Source organism: Pygocentrus nattereri, chromosome 6, assembly GCF_015220715.1.
Source record: "Pygocentrus nattereri isolate fPygNat1 chromosome 6, fPygNat1.pri, whole genome shotgun sequence".
NCBI lineage: Eukaryota > Metazoa > Chordata > Actinopteri > Characiformes > Serrasalmidae > Pygocentrus > Pygocentrus nattereri.
Window position 1 is genome coordinate 15825252 of NC_051216.1, and position 25556 is coordinate 15850807.

The 25556-nt window shown below is 41.0% G+C and overlaps 1 protein-coding gene across 1 annotated transcript; it reads right to left on the reverse strand.

Annotated features, from left to right (window-relative positions):
* igfbp2b (insulin-like growth factor binding protein 2b) lies at positions 1 to 25535 on the reverse strand. The gene is made up of 4 exons (XM_017691593.2): positions 24775 to 25535; positions 7601 to 7758; positions 4823 to 4963; positions 1 to 2635 (listed from the first exon to the last, which is right to left on the reverse strand). Exons 1-4 carry the CDS (start codon positions 25169 to 25171, stop codon positions 2477 to 2479), a joined length of 855 nt encoding a protein of 284 aa, XP_017547082.1. The 5' UTR covers positions 25172 to 25535; the 3' UTR covers positions 1 to 2476.
* Positions 25536 to 25556: the final 21 nt, after the last annotated feature.

Below are 25556 nucleotides of genomic sequence, written 5' to 3' on the forward strand. Positions count from 1 at the left end.
CAGTTTTGAAAGTAACTTGTTTAATCATATTTTAAAGTTCTGTAATAAATGACAAACCGTGCTGCTTCACATGCATTTATGGCTTCCCTTTTTTGAATTACAGGCAGGCACTTTTATTCACTGACCATTTCTATAAGAAGACACAAGAAGCACACTGCTTTTTTGGCGGTTAACAGAGTAAAGCTATTTTACTATCTGATGCTGGAGTGCCTCCCGGTACTCAGTGACATGCAAAGTTACAAAAAGAATAGAAAAAAAAGTAAGTGCATGTGAGAGGCTGGCATGGCACATGGTGTTTTTGATTTGCTTAAGAAATTTCCCCTGTCGCCTATATGAGGTTCATCAAACACAGCAAGCGGCTCTGACAGTTTTACACTGCAGCAGATGGCAAACACTGCTTTCCTCTGTCCTCTGGCTGCAGGCGTGGCACAGCAACCCCCTCCGCACACGCATTCATACCATCACACACACACACATTCTTTCAGCCCTTTAGGACAACTCTGGGAAATCAATATGCCCAAAAACCACAGGGATTGGTTTCGCTTTGTTTTCAAACTAGGCCAGGCTCAAACTACCGTAAAATTTACTGTACCACCGGAGGGCAGGCAGCAATCTATTTCAGAAACCAACCCAAACGGAAAACGCACAGGCAGTGTCTCAGCAATCTCTCTGTTGGCACCCAAAGCCTGCAATAGGGGAGAGGGATTTAAGAGAGCTGGTCTGTAGCCCCAAAATACTCTAAAAAAAAAAAGGAAATCAATGAAAGCTCATTTTAAAGGCGCACTGGACATGGCAATGCCATGTGAGTTACTGGAGGTTAACATATTATCTGAGAGGCAAACTCACAAGGTCCAAATCGAGCCGAGCAGTTGAAGTCCGGTTTTTCATACTGAGCTTTTCGTACGGAGCTGTGCCGCATTTGTTTACAATCGATCAAGCTTAATCAGCTGCTATTTCTGGATGCAGTCATTTTGAGCAGTTCAATGCTATTCGCTCATAGACAGACAAAGACACAGAGAGAGAGATAGAGAGAGAGAGAGAGAGAGAGAGAGAGAGAGAGAGAGAGAGAGACTGATGGACAACAAGCAAGATCATATTTCACAGGCTGAATCAAACGTAATCGGAATTCTCATTAAGTGCAATTGCAGGTCTGGTCCCTGCATACCTGCTGAGCACCACTTGTACTAAACGGATCACACCAGGTGGGAAATCTGCTGACAGGGCAAGCTTAGCACACCCGCTCAACCTGTGCACCACTTGGCCTCCCTTCACACAACTGTACAACTAGCCCCAACCACCACCCCCCACACACTCTCAGGCCCTTTCTCCATCCCAACCCCCGGGAGACTGTAGAGCAGCTAGGTAAAGCCTGGTCCATCTGCATTGCAGGCATACATTTGCAAACCTGTGTTTATTTATAGGCCCTTAACCCACTTAATATTGCATTTGTCAATGTCAGCCGTGTGTCCTAATCTCAACCTCTGTCAGCACGTCATTAGTAACCACTTGTGCCCCCTCCACCCTAACCCATCATACCACTCCACCCCTTTTTTCCTCTCCGCATAACTGGATGGGGAGAATTGGATAGGATGAGGGCTGGGGCGGGGCGGGCAGAGGTCTATCAGCTGCCAACAGTGGCTACGCTCCCTACACATATATATACACACAAACACACACACATAGCCACACAACCAATCCTCTGGACACCCTGCAGACAGGAGACAAGGCCTCTCCACTACAGAGAATGCAGCTCCACAGGCTTTGGAAGGGGTGGGTGAGGGGGAATCACAGAGAAGAGGCAGCGGTAGGGAAAGACTGGTTATGAATGTAAGTAGACAGCACTGATGGTTTCACTGCACATGGAACTACTGTGAAAAAGGAGTAAATGAAGTTTATGCAAATAAAGTACACTGTTCTATTTTAAAATTAGCTTATTTAGGTTATTGGTTAGCCTAGAACACATCCCATTGTGTTTAGCTGAACATTTACTGCTCAGCTTCTTTTGAAAAGCAACAGTGCAGGTACTGAGTGGTCCCAACAAGTGCTAGCACAGCTCCAAAAGTAAAAGTGGACTGAAATGAGATGGACTGAGCCAAACCCAGAAAGCTACGATTACTGTTTTACAATCTGGGCTTAATGTTAGCACCATTAGTACCAGTGCTTACTGGGTAAAGTATGATAAAGTTCAGGAAAGGGAGGACCCGGTGCAAGTCTCTCATCGTCAAATTTGATATACAGTTATGAGTGGGAAAGTTACAGGGGAATAGGACTCTGTCCTTGTCTTCTGTCTCGGCTTTCCTCATGTGCCATGACATGCAGCTCTTTCTATTCCATGTAATTAGAATGCGAATCAAACAGGGACTGAAACATTTTATACACTTATACACACAGGAATATACGCATGCACGCCTCTCTCCAGCTTCGGGTCTCATTGTTTTGTAGCTCTGCTCGTCCCCCCGGTGGTGAGAGAGCATGTCTATTTCTGCAGGCCAGTGGGGGGCTCCAGCTCAGGCCCGCCGGTGTACTGGCTGCAGTTGGGGTCCCCCCTTACCCTGATTGAGGAGGGAATCTGGACGCCAGTGTGGGGGTTCACGCACCAGCACTCGCCCCGCTGCCCATGGGTGGACATGTGGCACTGAAACACAAGAGGTGGAGAGAGTGGTGGGTGGGGGGGGGGTTCAGGGTTAAGTCTCTAAACTTCAATGATAATAATAATAATAATAATAATAATAACTGCATAATATTGCTGCAGATTAAAGAGCCTGTATGTGGATTCACACTTCTTCACTCTCAACTACATAACTTGCAAAGTTTCATGGTAGTTACTGCATAATTTATAGTAGTAACTGAATGATGTCTGAAGATTAATAACCGAGTAATAAGCCTAAAGTTGAAGGGGTAAATGAAGCACTTGGTACAGTGATAAATAGGGAGCGGTGGTGGGTGGAGCAACCGTACCCGCCTCATTTGTCACAGCATGGCTCTCCGACCCCCACTGAGCACTCCCAAAATGAGGTCATAATTGAACTGGACATAGCTTACACAGGGACCCAAAATAGGCAAAAAAACAGACTTTCCAATTTTTTCCTTCAGTGACAAAGAACAAAAAGTGACAGTTACAGTAATTACAAGAGGAACAAGATGATTACAGAACAATTTAGGTTGGAGAAGTAAAGTTTTCTGAGCCCTGGGAACAGAGCTTTCGCATCAAAACAATGCACTCGTTCGGTTCTCATGGGTAGATTTGTCCCCGTTTTACCTCCGCCGTCTAACACTACGTGTCTTCATGTTGATACAGATAGCTCATATTGTTGTTCTGGCTCTAAAAATAATGTGGGTCTCTGTCAAGGACATGCAAGGGATAGAGAAAAGAAAATAGGGCCTGATTGCAAAACAATGTCTAAACTCCCCACAGGCTGGCGACAGTCATTTAGCAAACATTTTTATGACCTTGTAACTCCCGGGTTCAGACGCTGTCACCTTGGCGTTGACAAAACACCCTTACTTCCGAAAGTGTGGGAGCTGGTTTTTCAGACAGCTCTAATTGCCATGTCATTCTGTCGTGTTTTCGTGCCAAATTGTGCAACCAGTGTAGATGAGAGGTTGTACATTGCCTCATGCAACTCTAACACTGCGTTAAAGTGATGATAGCCATACAGACTGTGTGTGTCGGATCCACTGAATGGATTAAGCGGCTTGGCTGCCTTGGGTATAGTTATACTTGACGATTTTATTTTCTCTCTAGTTTTTTTGACATCAGGAGCAATTAATAGCACAAGCAACACAGGTTAGCTTGGGAAATACTATCATTAGTGAATGAAACATTTTTCTTCCTTGCAAGAGGTTTTGTTTATTACTACCACATCATGTTCTCTCCACACGAAATACACATCTACAGGGTTAATTTGAGATGTGGAGGACTTTTGAGCTGTACTTACTGTAATGACAGGCTTCTTGTGCGTCCAACAATGTTGGCAAACGCACCATTGCCCCCTACTTTGAGACACTGAATTGGTTCAGAAATTTCACTCTCACATTTTGCCCAAAATTTCTTCAAACGTCTTCACATTTCTCTCCTGAAACATGCTACAACAATCTTCTTTACTTTCTGAGCATAGGCAATACGAACTTCACAGCACTAGAAGACTGGCTGTGTAATCCACTTCTGTTGGTAATACATGCTACATTCTTACCTCTGTTGCTGCTTTTAATATATTCCATTAACATTTATATACAGCCTAATAATGCATTAATAGGAAAAGAATATGTCCATGTATACACCAATTGGAACTAATGGTGCGTAATCCTGTAAATAATCTTTTAAATAGAAGAATAAAAGCTCTGCAAATGCCTTTCTCGTTGTTACGGTAACATCTACTGTATGAAAGAGCATAATTTTGGATCAGATTGCTTATAATGTGCATGTAAATGGAAATATTCCAGCAGATTGTTTTATAATCTATAGATCTATAAATGGAATGTGTTCAATTGGATGAGCATTATTTTTTATTTTTTTCCTTTGGACTATTCTGCAATAACCCCAAAAGGAGAAGCGGCTTAGAAGGTGTGTAGGGGTGGGGGGGGGGGGGGGGGGGGGGGTTGTATTCTGCCATACCCCAAAATGACCTCACCCTCTACATTCCAGCATGAGAATTACTGCTCTAACATACGCACTTCACCTTGTTAATTAAATGATTAGTTGATAGAGCAGGGAACACACCATATTATGCAGCACAGGGTTACTCAAGGACCACTGCTGGAAAACACTCCTCTCAAGACACTCTATGCTGCAGCATATTGGGTGCCTGCAGTGACCACTTACTTGTTTTAGATTATAGTGTCCTTTCTGGTCACAGTTGGGGAACTTTAGTTCATACAGGTTCTCCAGGGTTCCTTTGTTGTCATGGAAGGTCATTTTAGAGATCTCCTCCAGCACCTTATCAAGCTCCTGCTGACACTGACTCTGTTCAGCCAGAAACACACACACACACATACACACACAAGACAGAGCAAGATAAGAACCAGCTCGGCAGCCTCATGAAACATAGCTGATATTTATCTCTTGCTAGCTCTAGTTCTCTGCTCTTTCACTCTTTTTCTCTCTCTCATTCGCTGAGGAAAGGCAGCTGCATCAAAGGGTCCTCTCACTTTCTACCTACCTCCCCTCTGCCCCCCCCCATTCTGGCTGCTCGATGCTTGGCCCAGGATAAGAGGGTACCAAGAGTGAGCCCTGCCAGGGATCTTATCCATATCATGTGGATGAAAAGCTCTCCAGCAGGGCGCTCACTGCACTTGGGGCCCAGCTCTCAACACAAATGACGTCAGCCTGACATTCTAATAGAGTTTCTGCTGTCCAGGGGATGGGTGATGGATAGGCATTACCAAATTCTGAATCCTCCTTCAACATATTTGATAAAGCCTATACCATTCATGCTAATAATGTTGTTGTATCTGCTGTTTGCTAATAGTCTGATTAAATGTCTTTTTATTTAGCCATTTCTGGTGTAACATACACAGTTAAGCATCTTGGAGTTCTTGAAAAGCGCTATATAAGTATAATGTATTATTATTATTATTATTATACGGTATTAAACAAAGGGAGAAAGTTGGACACATATATCATTGTTTTTTTACACATGGTATGGTATATCTTTCATGTGACTTCAAAACATTTCATGTGAGATGGTGAATTGTAGTGAATAATACTAGCTTGAATCTTCATTACAGTGGTGGAACCAGGGGTTGAAACATCCACAGAATAAATACAGCCATTTTATTTTCAAAAATACTCAGTGGACCTAGTTTTATATGTAAAGTTTATGTTTTAATTAGAAAAACAACCATATTGATGGTTACCCTAAGATGAATGTCGTATACATTGAATACACATATAGATGAATACATAAAAATGAACAGTCCAGTTAATTGGAAATTACTCGTGTGTGATTTAATTCAATTTACTGAATACATTTTACTTAATTAGGCATCTTAAAAACTCCTTAGCACAGTGAAATGGAATCAATTGACAGGACATCTTTAAGTAAATCCAATATTTAAATTTTTTGGGGTAACACAGAATAATTAGTCCAGCTAATGAGAATTTACTTCAGTGTCATTTACTTGAAAATACAATTCACATTTCTTTTGTATTTTGGCTTGTTATCCTGAATGTACCTCTTCAACAAGAAAGCACTGGGGGAAAAAGGTTTATGCCCAAAAGTTTGTCAAACCTATAATAAAATTGTCTCAGAATGTATCAGGCAACATACTCCTAACTATTTCATGTAATAGCCCATTATTTGGTAGCTTTAAAGAGTATGAAAGGGTTCAGACATCTGGTTCCTCTGAATGCAACTCTGATTCACTAAGTATCTCTACTATAGAGCATTTCACAACAAACCACTTTGTACTGTGAAACATTGTGCAGCAGTAGTAGAATAATTTGTGTTTTACATGTGTTAACTTATTATTTCAAGTTCAACCAACTCAACATTTCAACTTAACCTGGTTACATACTTTTTTAACTTTAAATGCATCATCTTTTACAATCGCATGACTTTGCAGCTTACAGAAATGTCAAAAGTGGATGGAATTCCCCTTTAATGGCTGGCTGTACAGGCTATGCTCATTTGTGAAGGCGATGCTGGCAGTTTCAACCTTCGTTTATATGAAATGATTCATCATAAAATTGTAATTTTCCAAGACGAATTATCCAATTCAGTGAACAAAGCTATATCTCAGCAACTAAGGCACTGGGAGGACTCATCTTGGCCAAATGGTTATTTGAAAAGAAGACCACAAATGATGGCTTGTGCAAGAAATGAGTGAAACAAGTTAGATATGGCCAGAGAAGGGTAGATTGCCATAGTGGGAGTGCTGTTTTGGGATGAAGTCATGCAGCAGTGGTCAGCTGGCTGAAGATTTAAAGGTCCAGGTAAGACATGGTACACTTCCAAGAAAAGTTAATTAACTTGCTGTAGCTATGCATGATGGCCAAAGCTGATAAAGGCAAGTTGCAGAAATACCAGCATGATAAGGCTTGGCTCATATAATTTCTGCAAAGATGCCAAGTGTTTGTTCTCCCTTAGCAATGCATTTGTCACTGTCTGCTGTCACCAGTCAGTAGTTACTGAGTAACGAAGAAGGCCTCCCAGAAACATTTTATGGAGAACAGCCTGAATGCAGCCAATGTAGTGAGCACTTACATCTGTTCATATTTAAAGTGAATTGTACAATCAGCCGTCATCTTTTATAAACTAATGCATAATAAAAAAGCACAATGAAAAGCACTCTTCTCAGCAGAATCATCAATTTTATTAAATTATCACAAAGATAGATGTTTATCTCAGAAAGTGCACGTACCTAAGCTGTGTGTGTAAGTAAGTGAATGTGTGCACTGTGTGTGAGTGTGATAACCAGAAGAGGGCACTACTGTACTAAGTACAATGCCAGCCAAGGTCAATCCAAGGCTCTGTTTGCTTTGTTTCACTTTCTCTGCTGCTTTTAGACTGAACCACTAGTCACTTAAATAGATCATTTGGACCCTCAGGGCTGAGAGGTGTAACAGGTCACGAGCAATTCTACCCTGAGGGACTCTCACCTGTCTGGGCCGAGGGGTTTTGAGCTCATCCACACGATTGACCATCATCTTGGTCCTCTGTTCGTTCTGGTGATGCCTGACCGCAGTCTCCTTGAGCCAGTAGTTAGCATCTTTGGTCTGCTTCTTCTGATATGGGGACCTTGTGCCGTATACTTCTCCTAACAGAGGCCAAAAGAAATACACACATTTTTAGAAAAGAATATGGAGCTACAGAATCAACAATGGCTCTGCTCACTGCTACTTTAGTGTCACTTTAGTGGAGGAGTGGAAGCATTTTTGCTCAAATTAGAGTTGGGGGTTTTGGCAGATCATCAGAGCGCAGTAGAAACAAAGTAATAGTTGGGTCTTAATGAGAGTTCCTGACTTCGAGAGGCCCAAGAGGAGATAGAAGTCTTTCATCTGCACAGAGCAGATTGAGCCAAGCACAGGTGAGCTTGTGTAAGCCATCTTATCCTCTGCTAAGCTGAACTCTTTCTGCACAGATAATGCAAATTAGAAGGCTGTAGATAACTCTTGGCGAGACTAACTGGAAGAGAAATTGGTGGTCATTTGGAGAGCGCATATCTTTACTTGTCACAAATGTTACACTGACACTCCTGGATCAGGCCCAGTAGCACCTCCCACTCAAAGGCACTTTTCATTGTAGGGGCAGTTGGGAGGTTCAGAGCCACTGCTATTTGTATTTGCTCAACAGACAGGATTACCTGAATTTGTATTTGAATTCAGAGACAAACTGAAAGTGTGTTTAGCTTGAACTGGAAATGGGTGAAAAGTGCAAGACAGCACACTTAATTATTGCCAGGATTTTATTGGAAAATCAACTCATCTCAACATCCTTTCTGTAATAATAGCTTACTGTCATGATAAATTACTGCAATGTTAACATGGAACTGTACCACACAGCACCATTGAATACGTCTTTTAAGTTGCAAACATCAATGGTTTTGTCACTATTGGCCCCTCCCAGTCCTGTCCTTGTGTTTTGGATCTTCCATGTGCGTTTGTTTTGGTTCAGCCCCCTTGTTTGTTGACTCCGCCCCTGATTGTTTTCACCTGTCCCTCGTTATCCCTGTTTTATAAGCCCTGTGTTTGCTCCTTGTCTTGACTGGTCTTTGATTTGTTTGCTTTGTTCGATTAGTTTGATCGTGCTGTTCGTTTGACGTGTTGTTTGGACCGTTTGAATCCGTTTATTGTTTGTCATCATGTCTAACTATCGTTCTTCCCGTGTTGGCTCATTGACCTTGGACCGTTTTGACTGTGACCCTGGGTTTGCCCATGATGAAAGTCGCTTATCTCAGCATGTGCGTCCGCCTCCTCGCTCACCGTTACAGGTTTAAACATTTAATAAAACAAATTGAAAGTAGAATGATTAGAATGCAACAAAGTGTTTTCAAGACACTGAGGTGTTGATAAAAGGTTATTGTTTTTTTGAGAGTACCAGATGCGTTTTTGATCATTAAATTGTATGCAAAGTTAAAATGTACGCAAAATGTGTATCTGCATTGTAAAAATTGAGATATTTTGTGCAAATCCATTGCAAAATATGGTAAATAAGTTTTTCAGTGTTTTTTAATTAACACATTTATAGGCCTGATAAAGTATAACGTAATTTTTTTATTCTGAGCTGCTGCTAGGTTGGTTGATTGGGACATCGAGGGATGTTAACACTCCTGTAGAATTTTGTTCATTGTAATATTAAAGTTCTTCAGAAAAAAAAAACCTTTCTAATACACAGGTTCTTGCCTGGCCCCTCACAGATCCCAATGAGTTAAAGCCAACATAACTTGCCTTGTAGGTTTTATCTAAATCTGTCCTGTAAAGGATTTTAGTTGAAGTAGAAATACTTAATAAATGACTGTGTTAGCATTCAGAATGAAATTTTAAATACAGAAAAAAACCTAAATAAAAGAGTGGATAAACATAACTAGTGTCGATGCTTCCAGTCAAGTGTCCTGCATGATACAGCTAAACCATTAACATCCTTTTATGCCCTGTGGCATGTATAAATATGCTGAGCAGACCCAGTTGACCTCAATGTTGGACAAAGATAGCAAGAGGGAAAGATCTAAGTGACTTTGAAAGAGGGTTCATTATTAAGGCACAGATGGCAGGCGCTTCAGTGACTGAGAGCATCATTACAGGACATGACCAGACTGTGTCAAGAATAGTCCATCCACAACTACACAGAGAGGAATATTACAGTAGAGTTGGAGTGCATAAACTCCTAATTACAAAGACCAAGGCACATTTGAAAGTTTAGTGGTGCAAAAACCCTAGAAACTGGTTTATAGAGATGTGGAAAAAAGGGTCAGATGAGTCATTCTTCACTCTATTCTCCACAAGTGGGTAAGTGTGTGTGTGTAACTTACACCAAGAGAACAGCACAGGCTTAAATCCATGACCCTACAGTGAGGAGGTCCTGTGTAATACATAGCACTCTCCACTGCCATCTTCAAAATACCAACAGAGGAAGAAACTTTTGGAGTTTCATCTCTCCAGTATGGTCCCAGAGTCTTGTAGAATCTTGGCCAAGGTGTGTTTAAGCTGTTCTGGCAGGTTGTGGTGCCCCCACCTCAGTAAGATACTTTATGTTGGTTTTTCCTTTGTCACTTTTCTGTTGATTCATACAGTATTTGTTAAAATGTGTCTGCTGGGCTAGTGTTCCTAATAACTAGTCACAGCACCCACTACTTTGAACAAGACTACACTATAGGTAGTATAGGGACTCTCTCTGGACTCACCCCCTTTAGCTTACTGTTAAACTGCAAACAGTTTATTTTTTTGGAAAGAGAACCTCATTAAACAGAAAATTCAAACTTGTAATATTCAGATCAAACCTATGTTTGGTGCTACCTCAAATAATATACTTGGATTCTCATTTTGATCATTTCCTGTGGCCTGGTGCAGCAGGAACCATCCCCACTGTGTTTTTATGGGTCCAGATGTATGTGATCTCAGTCTCTGTCCCATCCTAGCACTGATGGATCCTCTATGCTTGCTTATTTTTTCCTTTAATCAGGGGACTATCAGGATGCAATTACCATCATAATGAAGCATTCCTCCTCTCTGTTTGTTCTGGACTGCAGTGTGCATGTATTCCCTCGAGGGGCTCCGCTGCTGAATGTCACTCTTGCTAATGTCACTTGCACTGTCAATCGGTCACTGGGCCTCTGGAGGGCTGTTTGGCCTGCTCTCCTGCTGGGCTGAGGCCGCGGGCAGCGGTCAGTGTTGTGATCTCATCATTGTCTGCAATGTGTCTGGGCCCGTGGGCCACGTGCCCGAAATGCCGGCTGGCATGACATAAGCGTGGACCTGAGTGCCAGAGTGGATCAATGTGAAGAAGCACGATTACTCTGCACATCGTCCAGCCAGAGTCACTTCAGCCTTGTGTTTCACACCCAGCCATGAGGAACATGCCTAAGAATAGTGTCCGAAACTGCCAGGCAACTTTTCCAGAGATCGCCTCATTTCAGAAACTGCTGGCGGGTGTGCTCAATGGTGGACACCTGCTATTACGCAGATACTAAAGCATCCCCTCTCTTTGCTCACATTCCTGTGCCTGGCCCTTGCCCAGCAACACCTCCTACTCAAAGTCCCTTCCTCTCTTCCTCTCTGTGTGTGGGCCGTGCAGTCTGGGTGTGGACAATGACATTCTCACAGGGTCGCCAAGCCTGCAAAATAGACTGGCTTCCCTACTGTGATTCTAAAACTTGTTATGGTGTTAAAAAGCCAACTGTCTTGTACATTGCACACAGAGCACAATTAAATAGATTGATAATATTTCAGAAGAACCACAAAAAGAAATAAAAATAAAGCAAATGTATCCTTTAAAGGTACAAAAACACAATTCACTCATCATCTATTAGCTATACAACATCACATTTACATGTAACAGTATGTGTACAGAACGTATTTAGCTCCATACTCAAGGCTGTATCTACTCAAAAAAAAAAAAAAACACACATGCATAACATATACATCTGTGCACAACTGTAGAGAGGCTTGGGTCACATTTGGTTTGTTGAAGCCCTGAGTGCTGAAAGATTCTCCCACAAGTCCCTCAGCACAGCATGCTGGGAAAGCAGCCAGAAGACACTGACATTGATTGAAACCTGTCTACAGTTTACCCTTCTGGTAAAACATTGACAGAAGAAAAGTCTTTACCATCCCGCTGAGCTCTGTATGTCAGAATAACAAGTTATGGAGCAAGAGTGGAGCAGCCATGTTGTTTTTCTCAACAGGCTCCAGTGAGGTCTCACACTCTGCCAGACCTGTACTATGAAAAAGTAATGGAAGGAAAACACAGACAGCTGGGATGCCTGAAAGGCTGGCTGATTCCTGCCTTGTTCAGTTATGTAAGCATATGACTTTAATCAGGGTTTTTGTCCAGTACATATGGAGACACCCTAGAAAAGTGTACGAGCTAATTTTTTTAATGGTGTGTGTGTATGTGTGTGTGTGTGTGCGCAGGACAGCATCCTTGAGGTGTTTGGAAAGGTATATTTGTCATGGCAAATTTGTCTCTCCTAACATACTTTATGGCTACTTGAAAGTCACAGCGCACAACTTTCAAAACAGAGTATCACATTGTACTGAGCCAGAAAGCTTAGAACATCTGCTCATTGAAAGGCTGATATTTATTCACAGTTCAGCTTTATTTCTACACCTTGTTTACATAAGCCTTTGTCTCGACTCTCATAAACTGTTATCCTTTGATCTAAAGGGGAGAAACATAAGCCTTATAATGGAAGCACTAAACACCGTCCGTTTAACATTGTGGTTTCAACAAGAGGAGCTCCCAAAGAACAGAAGACAGGGAATGGGAGGTTAAAGGATTGTTCAGATGACACCTTTTCAAACTCTCTTAAGTGCACTTCTTTTCATTGTTGTCTGTGGAGCGACACGCATAGCAACTGAGAAGCACTCGCCTAGCTTGCTCAATGCACTACTTAGCATTTATACCACAAGTTTAAGCTGAAACAGTGCCAACTTCTGTGTTAAGCACTTTCAAAAGAGCACCAAACGTTGTCCACAGGTGACCAATGAGTATAGAATTTTGGATGTTGTTGTTCAACATTCAACACAAAGATGACAATCGCAGCAATTTGGCAGATACTCTTATCCAGAGTGACTTACAACTTGATCATTTTTACCCAACAATTGAGTTTTAGTGGTAACATACATAATAAGTTACATAATGATTTTAGCAAGGATTGGTTCAGCATAGGGTGCTTGGCAGAGGAGTTAACCCCTATACTACACCAACCACAAAGCTGAATGTGAAAAATAGTTTCATGTTTTGTTTGTTACTCAATAAAATAATATAAAATAATAATTTGCCTTCTATTACAGTAGGTATTGAGTGGTGCCTTTTTAAATGATTAAGTATTAATAAATTATTTAATTAATAATTATTTTTCCAATACCATGAACACAAAATCTGGGAAGACAAGAGACAGAGTAAATAGTGACAAGGAAAGGGTGAAAAGTGTAATATATATATATAGTGTTTGTTTTGGTGTGGTTAAAACGCCAATATAGACTGTAAAGTCACTTTGTGTCAGTATTTATGCGAGCAATAAAATCATTTTTCACAATATTTCAGGTATCAACAAACAATTTATCAGCTTAAGTTAAATGGAAAAAAAATGATAAAATACTACTGATGACTTCTGAAGCATTTAAAAAACATTTTTCATTAAAAAAATCCTTTTTATGCTAACATAGCTAATATTCGTTATAAAATGTGTTTCACTGTAAAACCAAACTTGAACCAAGACACCCATTATTGGTGATTTTCTTAAACCACCATGAACCACACATACATATGCAAATACATTTGCTATTGCATATTATCACTGTCATATGAAAACCTCTTGACTCATTTTTCTTCTAATACATAACGTCTGTGAACATATCACGCAGTAACTCAGGTATGCTTCTTTCACTATTTTACAGTGGTGAAAGAACACTGGTAAGGAAAGCAGCGTGTTCCCTTAAAGAGTCAGTACAGGAAGCCCTCCTGCTGTGGCCAACATGCACTTTCAATATTATATCCCAGCTTTAAGAGGCAAAACATGGGGCTGTCTGAGCCTTTAAGCTATAATTAGGATATTTTGGGCATAATTCCATGTATGACCACTTTTAGTGGTGGTTTCTTAATGGACAGAGAAAGTCAGAGCATTCAACAGCTGATGAGAGCTGTTCATAGTTCTCTACTTCTCAAGTTCTGTTACATGTTATGTAACTATGTAATTATTATATAATTACATATTAATAATTGTCATACACATGGCCCACAGCAAAGTGTCAATAAAAAATATATCACCGTGGTGCATAATAAAAACAACACCTAGATGTGTGAGTACCATTGCAGGCCTCTTTTTGGAAAACTTCTGAGAATCAACTTAGTCTTACGTAAAAAAGTACTTCTGCCGATCATGGTCTGTGCCTTACTGGGCTGACAGAAGCATGTTCTCTTGTTTTTGCTGACAAAGCATTCCTGGCCTGCGGTTTACCAGAGGGTGAGCTACCTGCTGAGAGCCTCTTTCCTCCAACAGGCATGATGTTCTGCTTTGTCTTATCTGTAATTAGAAATGCAAAGATGAGACAGTAGCAGTATGAGGTCATAAATCAGAAACCCGCTGGAGGCAGAACCGAGGCAGCAGTGTGCACAGGAGAAATGTCTGTACAGGCAAATGATGGATATATGTGGAGTGCGACTGAATGTGTCTGTATCAATGTGACGGTTTAAAAGTGCATGAAAATAAATGAAAACACACAGTGGTTCACTGCTCCGGTCTCTTGGGAACTGCTCTCACTGCATATCCAAGGTTAAACAGACAAAGGTGTTTAGTGCTTCCTGATAGTGTTTCTTGAAACAAAAGGAAGAAAAAAGAAACGTGTGTTGTGAGTCAAGATGAGGTAAATACATGTGACCTAGTTTCAGCCTTGTGATATGCCTCGGAGGAGGAAACAGCTTCAAGTTTTTCTGAGGGAAAGGTCTGGCTCCAGGCAAATGCCCATCAACTTGTTGGAATTATTTTTGTAGCGTAATGTTGATCTCTTTTTGGCACCATAGTAACTGTGTTCTACCTGTCAGAGGCTGCCAAAGCTGAGGCTTTTAACAAGCTGTTGAGCAACAAAACTTCATCACACCCACCCAGCTCTCTGAGCAGATAACACATCTGAGATGTTGCTAGGCATCTGATATTTTGGATGGGGGTTGCCATATACAGTGGTTTTTAAATCAAATGAAAGCTGTAAACATCTCAACATCTCCCCTCTCTGAAGTAAGCAAATGAACAAGCACAGTCTGGCAAATCGTTTTGATAAGACATTCTGCCAGTGCAAAAGCACTTAAGTATGCTGAAATACAAGTAGGTACCCTTTGTGTGGGAAGAGATTGTTAAATGTGTAACATTTCTTTCAGCTACCTTTTGTTTACGCAGGCCTACAGTTTTATTACATAAATAACCTAATAATTACATACATAACCTAAGAATTATATAACTTAAGTTACTGAATAATATGCCTTAGTATATGTAATAAGCCTGGTGTTTCAAGGGGTTAAAAGCACAGTGTTTCTAATTGCATAGCTTTGGATATCAAAACTACAGCAAGGCCTAGACACTGCAAAGCCAACTTTTAACCCCTAACATAAATGTAGAGTTTGTTGGATACTATCTTACGCAAGCATGGAAGGCTTAAAAACGAGTTTACACTGTCAGCACAGCCACAGTGATTATACTTAAGCAAGACATCATAATTCTTCCCACACTAGGTTCATGTCTTTTTATGTGTTAGGCAGAGATGGGGACTTGGGTCAGCAACACGGACGCAGGTCTCACTCGAGCCGCATGCTAACCGACTCATGACTTGACATGGATACTAAATTGCAGGCTTGTGAAATTTTATCTTCAGAAAACAACACAATCAAAATAGATTAAATTGGGACCAACAACCCCAAGCCCTTAAATGACCAGGGCCCACCAGCAGACCCAAAGTTTTATTACACATTTCTATAACCTAAGAATGGCTCAGCCAGTTTGTACTGAAGCCCCTGAATAATAAACCTTAGTATGTAATAAGCCTGGGAATTTAAGGGGTTAATGTGATAAATGGCTGAAAAACGTAAAGTTCTGTGTGTGACTCTGCATGTCACTATGGTCGCACACAGTCATTGTAATGCTATTCTCCCACCGTTTGCAGTGTAGCACATTCGCTACATCTTAAAACAGCAAGCCTTCCATTTCAGAAGGACCTTCAGTTTGAAGAACAGAAGTGATTACAGGGGTCAAAGCTGTATTCCAAGAAAAGAGGGACAACAACTTGAAACAGTTGGCTAACATTTAAATTGGTTTGGTTAGATAGATTTAAATAGATTTGGTTTGGACAGCATTTATGCTAGCTAGTGCAACAGCTATTAAAGCTAAGTTGCCGGCTGAGCTAGCTGAAGTTTTAGTAAGTAACAGATTACACTCTTTTAACATGCACTAAAACTCCAACTGGCTAGTATGCTATCTAGCATACTTGCCATCCAATATGGTGACCATACACTATAATGCGGCATCTACTGTGTGTAGAACTTCAGTTCTCTCACTCAGATTGAAGGTTTTTCTATAATGAAAGGCTTATTTCTTGAAGCCATGTTGAACCTGATAGGTTTTGAGTAGGGGTTTACTTCTGTAAAGTGTAATGCCTGAAGCTAACAACAAGGATAAACTCATTCATTAGTAATCCCCAGAGACTCGAGACCCACATTGGACATGCTAGGGTATGACCAATATGAAAAGCTTATAATCCATACAAATATCGATTTGAAATCTTCAAATAAACAGTAATATCAACCTAAAGTTATGCTATTTTATTGTCATTTTCTAATGCTTAGTCATTTAAATTTTTAATAATGGTCAACAAAAATCACAGATCTCAACAGTATTAATTAAACACTGCTTCAGTGATTGATAATGAAGCAACTGTATGATTGTGAATTGTAAAATATGATTGTCATTGTTCTAAATGAACTACATATCATAGCGGGGTATGCTTCCAGAAATTCTGGCTTTGGTACTGTTTTTGTTTTAGTTTATTAGCTCTTAATATTCTTGGTACTTTTCATTAGTTCATTTTGTCATGATAAAAGTTAGGTTTGGGTATATTTGAGATGTTTTTCTTATTGTAATTGTGTTGAAAAGTGGTCACTTTTCCTCATGTCAGGGGTTTGTTTCTATGTCAAACAACGCACTAGGGCACTGGTCATGCACTAGAATGTGAACATAGGTACAAACACAAGCTCTGCCTTGCAGTGTTCACTGCTGCAGTCTCGCAGACGTCTTTGCTTGTAATGAAAAGACAAAAGGGCATTTTTACAGTAAATCCAGACCACCTGCCTTGCTTACACTTCAACTTTTCATCCCTGAGTAACAGCACCCAAGGGTTTGAGTCAGTTTTATAGCATGAGGTAAAAAAGACAGTTGGACGTGCCGTTCTGAGAGCACTACTTTGAACACACCCTCCTCAACCTCCTTTCTAGACTGCAGAGGGGGAGGGTGGGCCGCTCAAGAAAGCTGGGGGAGATGGAGAGCTGGCGTTTACTTCCATTGCATGTCTGATACTCTTGACGCCCCTAATGCCTTCAGGCGAAGGTAAAGTCAAGCTGCCCGTGAGGAGCCTCTCTGGGGTCACAGGTTCCGACATGCAGCCACCACCCAAGGCATCCCCACTCTAATTAGTCTCTGTGGGGGTGCTGGGGGTGGGGGTTACAGGCGCCAACACATCACACCCCCGCAGGCCTTTGAGGGCAATCACAGTACACACGCCAAGAAAGAAACAATGAAAAGAAGAAATGCAAACAGACCATACACACTGGAAAGCAAAAACTCAACTTGGGAGAAGGATCTACTATTCAAAAAGTAGGAATTGTTGCTTTCAGTAACAACTTTTGTTGTTGTAGCTGCATGCATAAATGAATGATTAACAGAGGTGTAGCAATAATCAAGAAAGCTGTCAAACATCAAAAATGTCTTTAAATTTCAGGGTAACGTGACAAAACAGCCTGAAACATTGAATAACATCTATAAAGATACTTTTATCTGACATGTTTATAATATTTTAATGTGCACAAGCAAAATAAAATAAGATTTACTAATATGACAACTGACTCCAAACTTTTAAACTGCAAATGTACATTTATTTTCATGAATTCTTCATTAGGTTTTAAGGTTTCGGGTGCAAACTACACTATATGTTCAACAGTATACAAGCATTTTTTCTAATTAGTGCTTTCAGTTACTGTAAGGTGCATGTATTGCTGACACGTGTTCAAGTGCACACAAACAGCTTGAATAATCTCTACAGAGAAGAACTGGCAATAGGATGAGATGCTCTGGAGCAGCTTCATGTGAGTCTTAGGTCACCGTGCTCGATGCCAAGTGTTGTACAGAGGGGTATAAAGCCCCCAAGCACTGGGCTGTAGAGCAGTAGAACTGCATTCTCTGGAGTGAAACAATACCTGTGGGGTGAGTTAGAGTTACATTTGTGATCCAGAACTAATCACTCAACATCACTTCTTGACCTCACTAAAGCTTGTATGGCTGAATGTAGGCCTGTGCTGGTAACGGAGTCCTGTTATTCAAGTAACCATGTGGAATATATTTCAGTTTTTAACATATGTTGCAAGGTGGGACAGGCTTTACAGCACAAAGGTAAATCTCATTCAATCTGATGAGAAATTAGTGTCAGAAAACTTAGTACACTGTTAATTTCAAATGAATTTTATTTTGCAGTGGTATGGAAGGTCACACTGTCAGGTGTAGACTTTTTGCATGTAATCATGTTTTTGTTTTTTTTTTTTTTTTTAAATAAAATGCTCATAATAACCTTTCACCTGGTAATTTTGCACTATCTCCTGTTTCTGAAGCAGACACAGAAGCACAATGGCTTGAAGCTTAATCTATGTAAAATAAAAAAATATAAAAAAGTTAAAGCTAAACAGCAAAAGGTGTGATTGTAGTACATGGTCATCTTATATTTAGCCATGAATCTGCAATTAGGCTAATAAATAACAAGTAATAAAGAATAAAACTGTAGAGATTTTACCATTTGAGGCTGCTTAGCTTAACCTGATGCTTTTTCCCTGAAGCCATTTGAAATGACCTGTTACACCTGATGCACAAGAGCTGAGACATGACTTTATTTGTGTTTTTCCTGAGACCTGAAGCTGTTTTGTTCGACATGTGAAACCTGACACTGCCCTAATATATATACCATTCTATATTTTCTACAGGCATGATACAGTACCTGCCTATAGCATCAAGCATGTTCAACTATCGAGCTATATTTCTACAACAATCTCATTTATGTTTGTTATAACAAATATGGTATTTATGTAGGATATAAATTCACTCAACATGTTTAAAAGTTAAATCATGTTCCTGTGATATTAGGTTCTTTGTATGGTCTGCATGAAATAAATTAACAAATGAAGAACACGTTTTTAAACCAGTGGTAAATGAGTTTTCTAGTTTTCTATCAGGCAGAGTCCTAACTAAATACAGTCAAATCCTCAAAACATCTGGTGTAAAGGCTTCCCAGAAGAGTAGAGGCTGTTACTGCAGCAAAGGGTGACAAAATCCCCATTAATGCCTTTAATTCCAGACAAGACACTGAATGAGCAGATATCTACAATCTACTGGACATACAGCGTATTTAAACATGGGGCAAATAATTCTGCTGTAAACATGGAATGAAGACATCAATGATCTAGAAACCAAAATAGTAAAGTTGACATCTGGTTCTTGTAAATTAAGCTATGTTTATAATCTATTTATGAACTTAATTCTAATATACAAGGATCACTTAAATTATGATACACAAACATTAAGCTGTAAGATTTGGCAATATATGTGAAGGGGACTAGTCATCAATCGCAAACAAGTAACATTTCCATTTTCCTGCCAAGAGGCTGAACACCAAGCTACTGCCTCATCTACTGACTACAAAATTAAATCTTGCATTGGATTTTTCACTGTGGTCGACTGATCACTGGTCAGTGAACACAAGATGAAGGTCAACGAGAAGGGCATCTGAACAGGCACCTGGCCAATGATGAAATCATGCCATTGCCAGAGCCACTGCACCCAGCAGGCTCTTTTGCCTGTTGGGTCATGCTCAAATCAGCGATCTGGCACATGAGCAAAGCTGACTACAGGTGGAGCAATGCTCTCAAAATTTGAACCAAAGACAGCACAATTTACAGACTATAATTAAAACTGTTAGTTGGCATTTGTTGATTATCTGCATGTAAACTAACAGATAACGTCATGGTTTAACAAGCATATTTTAAAAATTGACAGCTGAAGTGCTGAAGTAATGAAAACTCCAGCATATTGACATATGAGTAATTAAGTAATTTAACACTGATAAATACAACTGCCCTTCTTTTTTTTCTTAGAGCAACTTCTGTCCATTGTGGAATTAATCATACTGAGCAATAGGTTTCTGTTGCAATTTGGCATTTTCAATTAGAGCAGTTACATGTACTTAATAATCCGATCACAGTTGGATTTTGTCAGTTTCTAATTTGTCAAACAGTCATGTAAACAGCATACTCCAACTTCTTATATCAGAGTTAGGTCTGGAAATCTGATTAAGATATCAAATTAAGAAAGATGGATTATAGCTTAGTAATCAGATTTCTCAGTGCACGTATACTCGGATTTCTTTCGGATTTCCCGATTTGTGCATGTGCATAAACAGAACGTGAGAGAGAGAGTGTGAAGATTTTTACTCCCTTTTCACCTGTGTGAATGTGATGTGACAGTAAAAGTGATTTGAATTGTTTGTGATGTTGACCTGAATAGTGAAAAAAATTAACCTGATCTTGTTTTTTAACAGTACTTCTCTGTGTTGCTTCCTATGAGCTACATCTATGCTTTGTACTATCTGCTGTCTGGTGCCAGAGACCCTCTGGTGCAAAGCTTTTCCTAAGAAACTCTGACAATATCATAAGACCTAGGCTCTTCACTGTGCTCTGGTGGACACCGAATAACTTGTGTAAGAATAATGTCAATAAATGTGAACTGAACTGAATTGTGCCAAACAAACCAAGCATGACATAATTCCCACTTCCACCAAGCACTGACCAATTCTAGGAACAGAACCCCAGAAAAAACATCTTGTGTATGGCAGCCTGATCAGCCCAGAGAAATCTTTTCCTAAAACAATCTTAGGTTCCAGTAGTAGAGCAGGCGCAGGGCCACAAAAGTCGACTGCACTAGACCTATAACCTGAGAAGCACCCAGGGAAAACCTATGAGGGATGAAGATGCTAAATTGAGTCTAAATGCAGAAATAAGGTAATGCTTTACAGGATACTCAGTCACTGTGTGAATCTTCATACTCCACTTTTCAACATGCCACATTACTATGCTATTCATTTGTAACCCACATACTACTGACATTGCATGGGTAAGTCATGTCCTCCAAAGGAGATCTGAAATATCATTAGCACAGTTTAGTGACCTTAGTATCCCATGGTAGTCAGCCTTTGACTGGACATACTAAGACATAAAAACACTGATACTGTTCCAAACTGACAGTTTATGGGTTCATTTGGAGGGAAAAAAAAAAACTTTTTCCACACATTGTTCCTATTACCTTAAACGTAGTCAATCAGCCAAGACGTGTTTGGTGTCCGAAGTTTGCTTCTTTAATTTTGCTTTGGATCAATGAATCTGATATAATTAGACCTGTCACAATCATGACAGCTGATGACATCAGCTTTAGCTGATGATTCATTTTTCGTTCACTTCCACCATTGAAATATATGCCTAACACATACTGACTGCTTCTCTTGCTTCCTAGTTGTCGAGAAACCATAAAAAACTGTTGATAGAACTCAAAATTCTAAGACAACATTCTTTCAGCTTTCTCAACAGCTGCTTATGTAGTCGTCTTTGCTAATGTTCATTTGTTTAATCTAAATGGGTTTGTTTGTTTGTCCAACGTTATGTTGGCAATGAAATGTTCAGATATAAACACAGCCTCAGCATTTGGCAGACACTCTCATCCAGCATGGCTTCCAGTCTAATCATGTTAAAGAGGTAAGCTTATGTAGCATTAGGAGTCTTTTTAGGGATGCTTACTGGTGCAGCATGATGTGCTTGCCTGGACACGGAATCAAACCCCAGCCTGCTGGAGGGCAGAGGTGTTACTTGCTGTGCTATACAAACTGCAAACAAAAGCCCAGATGGTGATGTTTTTACTGTCACACACATTTTGTCTCAACAAGTATTTAATAGGTAAATTATTGTCTTTAGCTAACAACTGTAATGGTGTAGTGGGCAACACAGCTGCCCCCATACAGCAAACTGAGGTTTCAATTGTCTGCTTTGGAGAGAACCAGACGTCCTTAAATAAGACTCCTAATGCTACGCTAGTTACCTCACTAATACAATTAGAATGTAAGGCCCGATCCCATTTCACTCCCTGCCCCTGCCACTTAGTGGTCCCATTTTGCCAATATTTCAGCCAATACACCCTGTAACTCGAGGTGACCCTCGAAAGCAAAGGGTAGGGGTGAAAATAAGAAATAAGATTGGGCCTCAGTCTAACAGTATTGTATGATGGTGTTCCAATAGATGTAAATGTAATGCAGGTTGTTTCCCCTTTTAAAAAATGTTATGCTATATTGTCAGTCTAATGTTGCATGAACAAACAAATCTAAGTTAAACAAATTAACCATCTAAAATCTCAGATTTCTTACATACTAAGGATTATTAGTCAGCATCTACAGAAAATTCTGTGCAAACTGGTTCAGGGGTATAATAAAACTATGGGTCTGCTGGTGAGCCCTGGCCATTTAAGGGGTTACAAACTCTGCTGTTGAGAAAACTCAAAAAACTTTGAGCATCATGCTGCTTTGAAATTTTGAGTGCTCTCAATATTTTTTTGCAGTGTTCTTAGTGTCTCCCGGCTGATGACAGATCGCTGACTTTGACTTGAGCTTGAGCTCACATAAACAAACATTACTTACCGCTGCCCTCCAAACATGTCATGCCAGATGTCAGAACCTAGACCCAGGATATGTCGCCATACTTTTTTGCTTTCTTTTATTTGCATTTATTTGTCTCAACCCAATAGATAAAAATGCAAACAACTCACATTAATTTCGGTTCAATCTAACTCCAGACACCAAACATCTCTGGGCCGATTAACTGTGTTTAGGGTAAAGGGAACATTGTTTTTCAGTGAATTATTTCTTCAAATAAGAATGAAACTCATCATTCTTCCAGAAACAAGTCATTCTGCTAAAGTAAGTGCACTGCTGCAGCAAAACTTTGTGCAGCTGTAACTCTGTATGCTTTAATTTTATTGAACTAAAATGAAGAGGTCTCAGCTCACTAACGTCCTCTTCAGCATATTTTTTCCTACTTTATCTAAGCTGCAATTTTCATCTAGCATTCATTTAGCAGGCTCTATTTTGCTGTTTGACCTTGCAACAGCTTTTCTGTGCTGCAGATCTGAGTCACTGGGTCTGATGGAGCCAGATTATTTACCCCTGCAGCTTTGCCAGGTCCAGTTTCTGGAGTTCTGGGGCATCCCAAAATACGCAGTTTCGTGCAGACACATCACAGCCACTGCAAGCGGGCAGATTCACATGAGAGGCTGGACTGAGCTCAAAGTCCGCTGCGCTAATCGTTGCCAAACTACATTAGCCTTTCCCCCTTTTGATTTTTTGGAAAATCAGCAGCGTATTATGATAATGGCAGCCAATTTGTTTCAAAGCAAATGCCTCTGGCAAAGTTCAGTCGTTGCGATTACCAAAAAAAAAAAAAAAAAGACTTTCTCACTAAGAGCTTAGATTGCACATTTAGCTTGCATGGCAAAGCAAAAGTAATGGAAGCTGACTACTCATCGTGCTGAGAAGATTAAAGTTAACCTGCTTTCAATAAATGTTCATTTAGAAGTAAAAAAATCTTATTTAAGTTGTTTTTTATTACTAAAAGAAAGAAATAGCATACTAGAAGGCACAATCGTGGGTAGACCTTTCTTGTTCAGAACATACAGTGCCTACATTGTGCAAACACTGATATTACTGTGATTTAAACAGGCAATTATTTGACTATGCCTGAATATTAATTTGATAAAAAGGGTTTAAGAGGTGAAACTGTGGGTGCTGTGTGAGAGTGAGTGGCTAAACCAGGCAGCAAACTGTCAAAGAAATGGGCAGAAAGTCACACTGCTGACGGCTCAACAGGTGACGTGTTTATTTTGTGGATAAAACTCGCCAGTGGCTGATCAGGCACAGTAATCTAATATAAAACACCTTTCAAGAAGCCTCCTGTGAAGCAGCAGCACAAAGGCATCAACCATTAAGTTCATTGAAACCCATGATGACAAGCACATCAGCTTCTCATAGGCACATCCACAAATGTTTCTGTCCTTCCACAGTTAGAAGACAACTCAACATGATGAGTCTGAAAGGATGTGCACCTGTCAAGAAGCCCTCACTGAGAAAAGTAGGAAAGATCACATGCAAATCAAACAAAGAAGCTGCTGGCGCTCTCAGAATAGTGGACTGACCACCCAAGAGTCCAGACCTCAACATCACTGAATGTGTTTGGGATTACTTGGATTGCGAGAAATGCAGCCAACTTCTAAGACTGAACTTTGGAAATGTGGAAAAACATCCCTGCGGACATCTTTAAAATTGACAGCAAGCGTCCCGAAAAGCATGGAAGCTGCAACAAATGCAAGGAGTGGGCACAAAAAAATTCAGAAAAAAAAGTGTGTTATATTCAGCTGTTGAGGCCACAGTGGAGTTTTCTGCTTTATTCCTGACAGAAAAATGAATAACTTGTACTTGATGGTCATTGTGGCTGGAGACTAAATAAATGAAGGGTGGTCTCTGACTTTAGTACAGTCCTGTATGCACAACTATGCACACCCCATGCATGTAACTTCACCCATGCCCTAAATACATTATATATATTTGTTTTATTACTACACTGTTTAGACATGGCTATACAAACTATTCTTCCACATTCCTACTCACCTTATACACAATGTAAGCATAACTGCACATACTTTGGTCAGAACTTGCAAAACTTTCTCTACAACTACCAGTGTTGGAGGAGCACCTACAGTGTTCGGCCGCCCTCCCTCACTCACCGTCCTCCGTGGAAATGTCCGGTAAGCCGTGGCTGACCGTGGGCTCCCCTCTCCTCTCGCAGCGCCCGAGACCCCGGATGAGCTGCTCGAGCGGGTACGGATCCCCGGGGGAGGGGTTGCAGCGCAGTCCGCTGGCGCAGCGCGGGGTGTATACGCCGCACGGCTCGCCCTGCATGCGCGCGCACACGGGGCAGCAGCCGCAGCCGGGCTCGCGCACGATCTCGACGCACTCGTCCGACGGGCTGGGGCACGCGGCTTGGCGTTCGGCCGTGCAGCTCGGGCAGCGGAACACGAGCTCCCCGCGCGAGGCGCGCAGCAGCAGCGCGAGCAGGAGCGGCAACGACCGCAGCAGTGGCGGCGGCAGCGTGCACGACGAGAGCGAGCGCGAGCACCACATCGCCTTTGGCCGTTCAGGAGAGGAAGGAGCGCGAGTTTCGAGTTCAGAGCGGTACGAAGGGGCCAGCTGCAGGTAGGAAAGTGCAGACCGGCCGGGCCGGCCACAGGTGAGGCGAGGCGAGGCGAGGGGACGCGCTCTGCTGGGTCCTATCTGCTGCCATGTTCCTCTGACATCAGCACTTCCAGGCAGCGCGTATGCAAACCAGGCTGGTCAAACAAGCACGCTGTGCTGTTAGCTTTGGACGACTCGTGGTGAACCCGCACGCACGCACACACGTGGACAACAATGTTAGAGAAAGGAGGAAAAAGTGGAAAATGAAACGTGCGCTCTGTTCATCGGCCGTGTTTTTCCTACTGCGCTTGTTTGGCAGATCAGTGATCTCCAG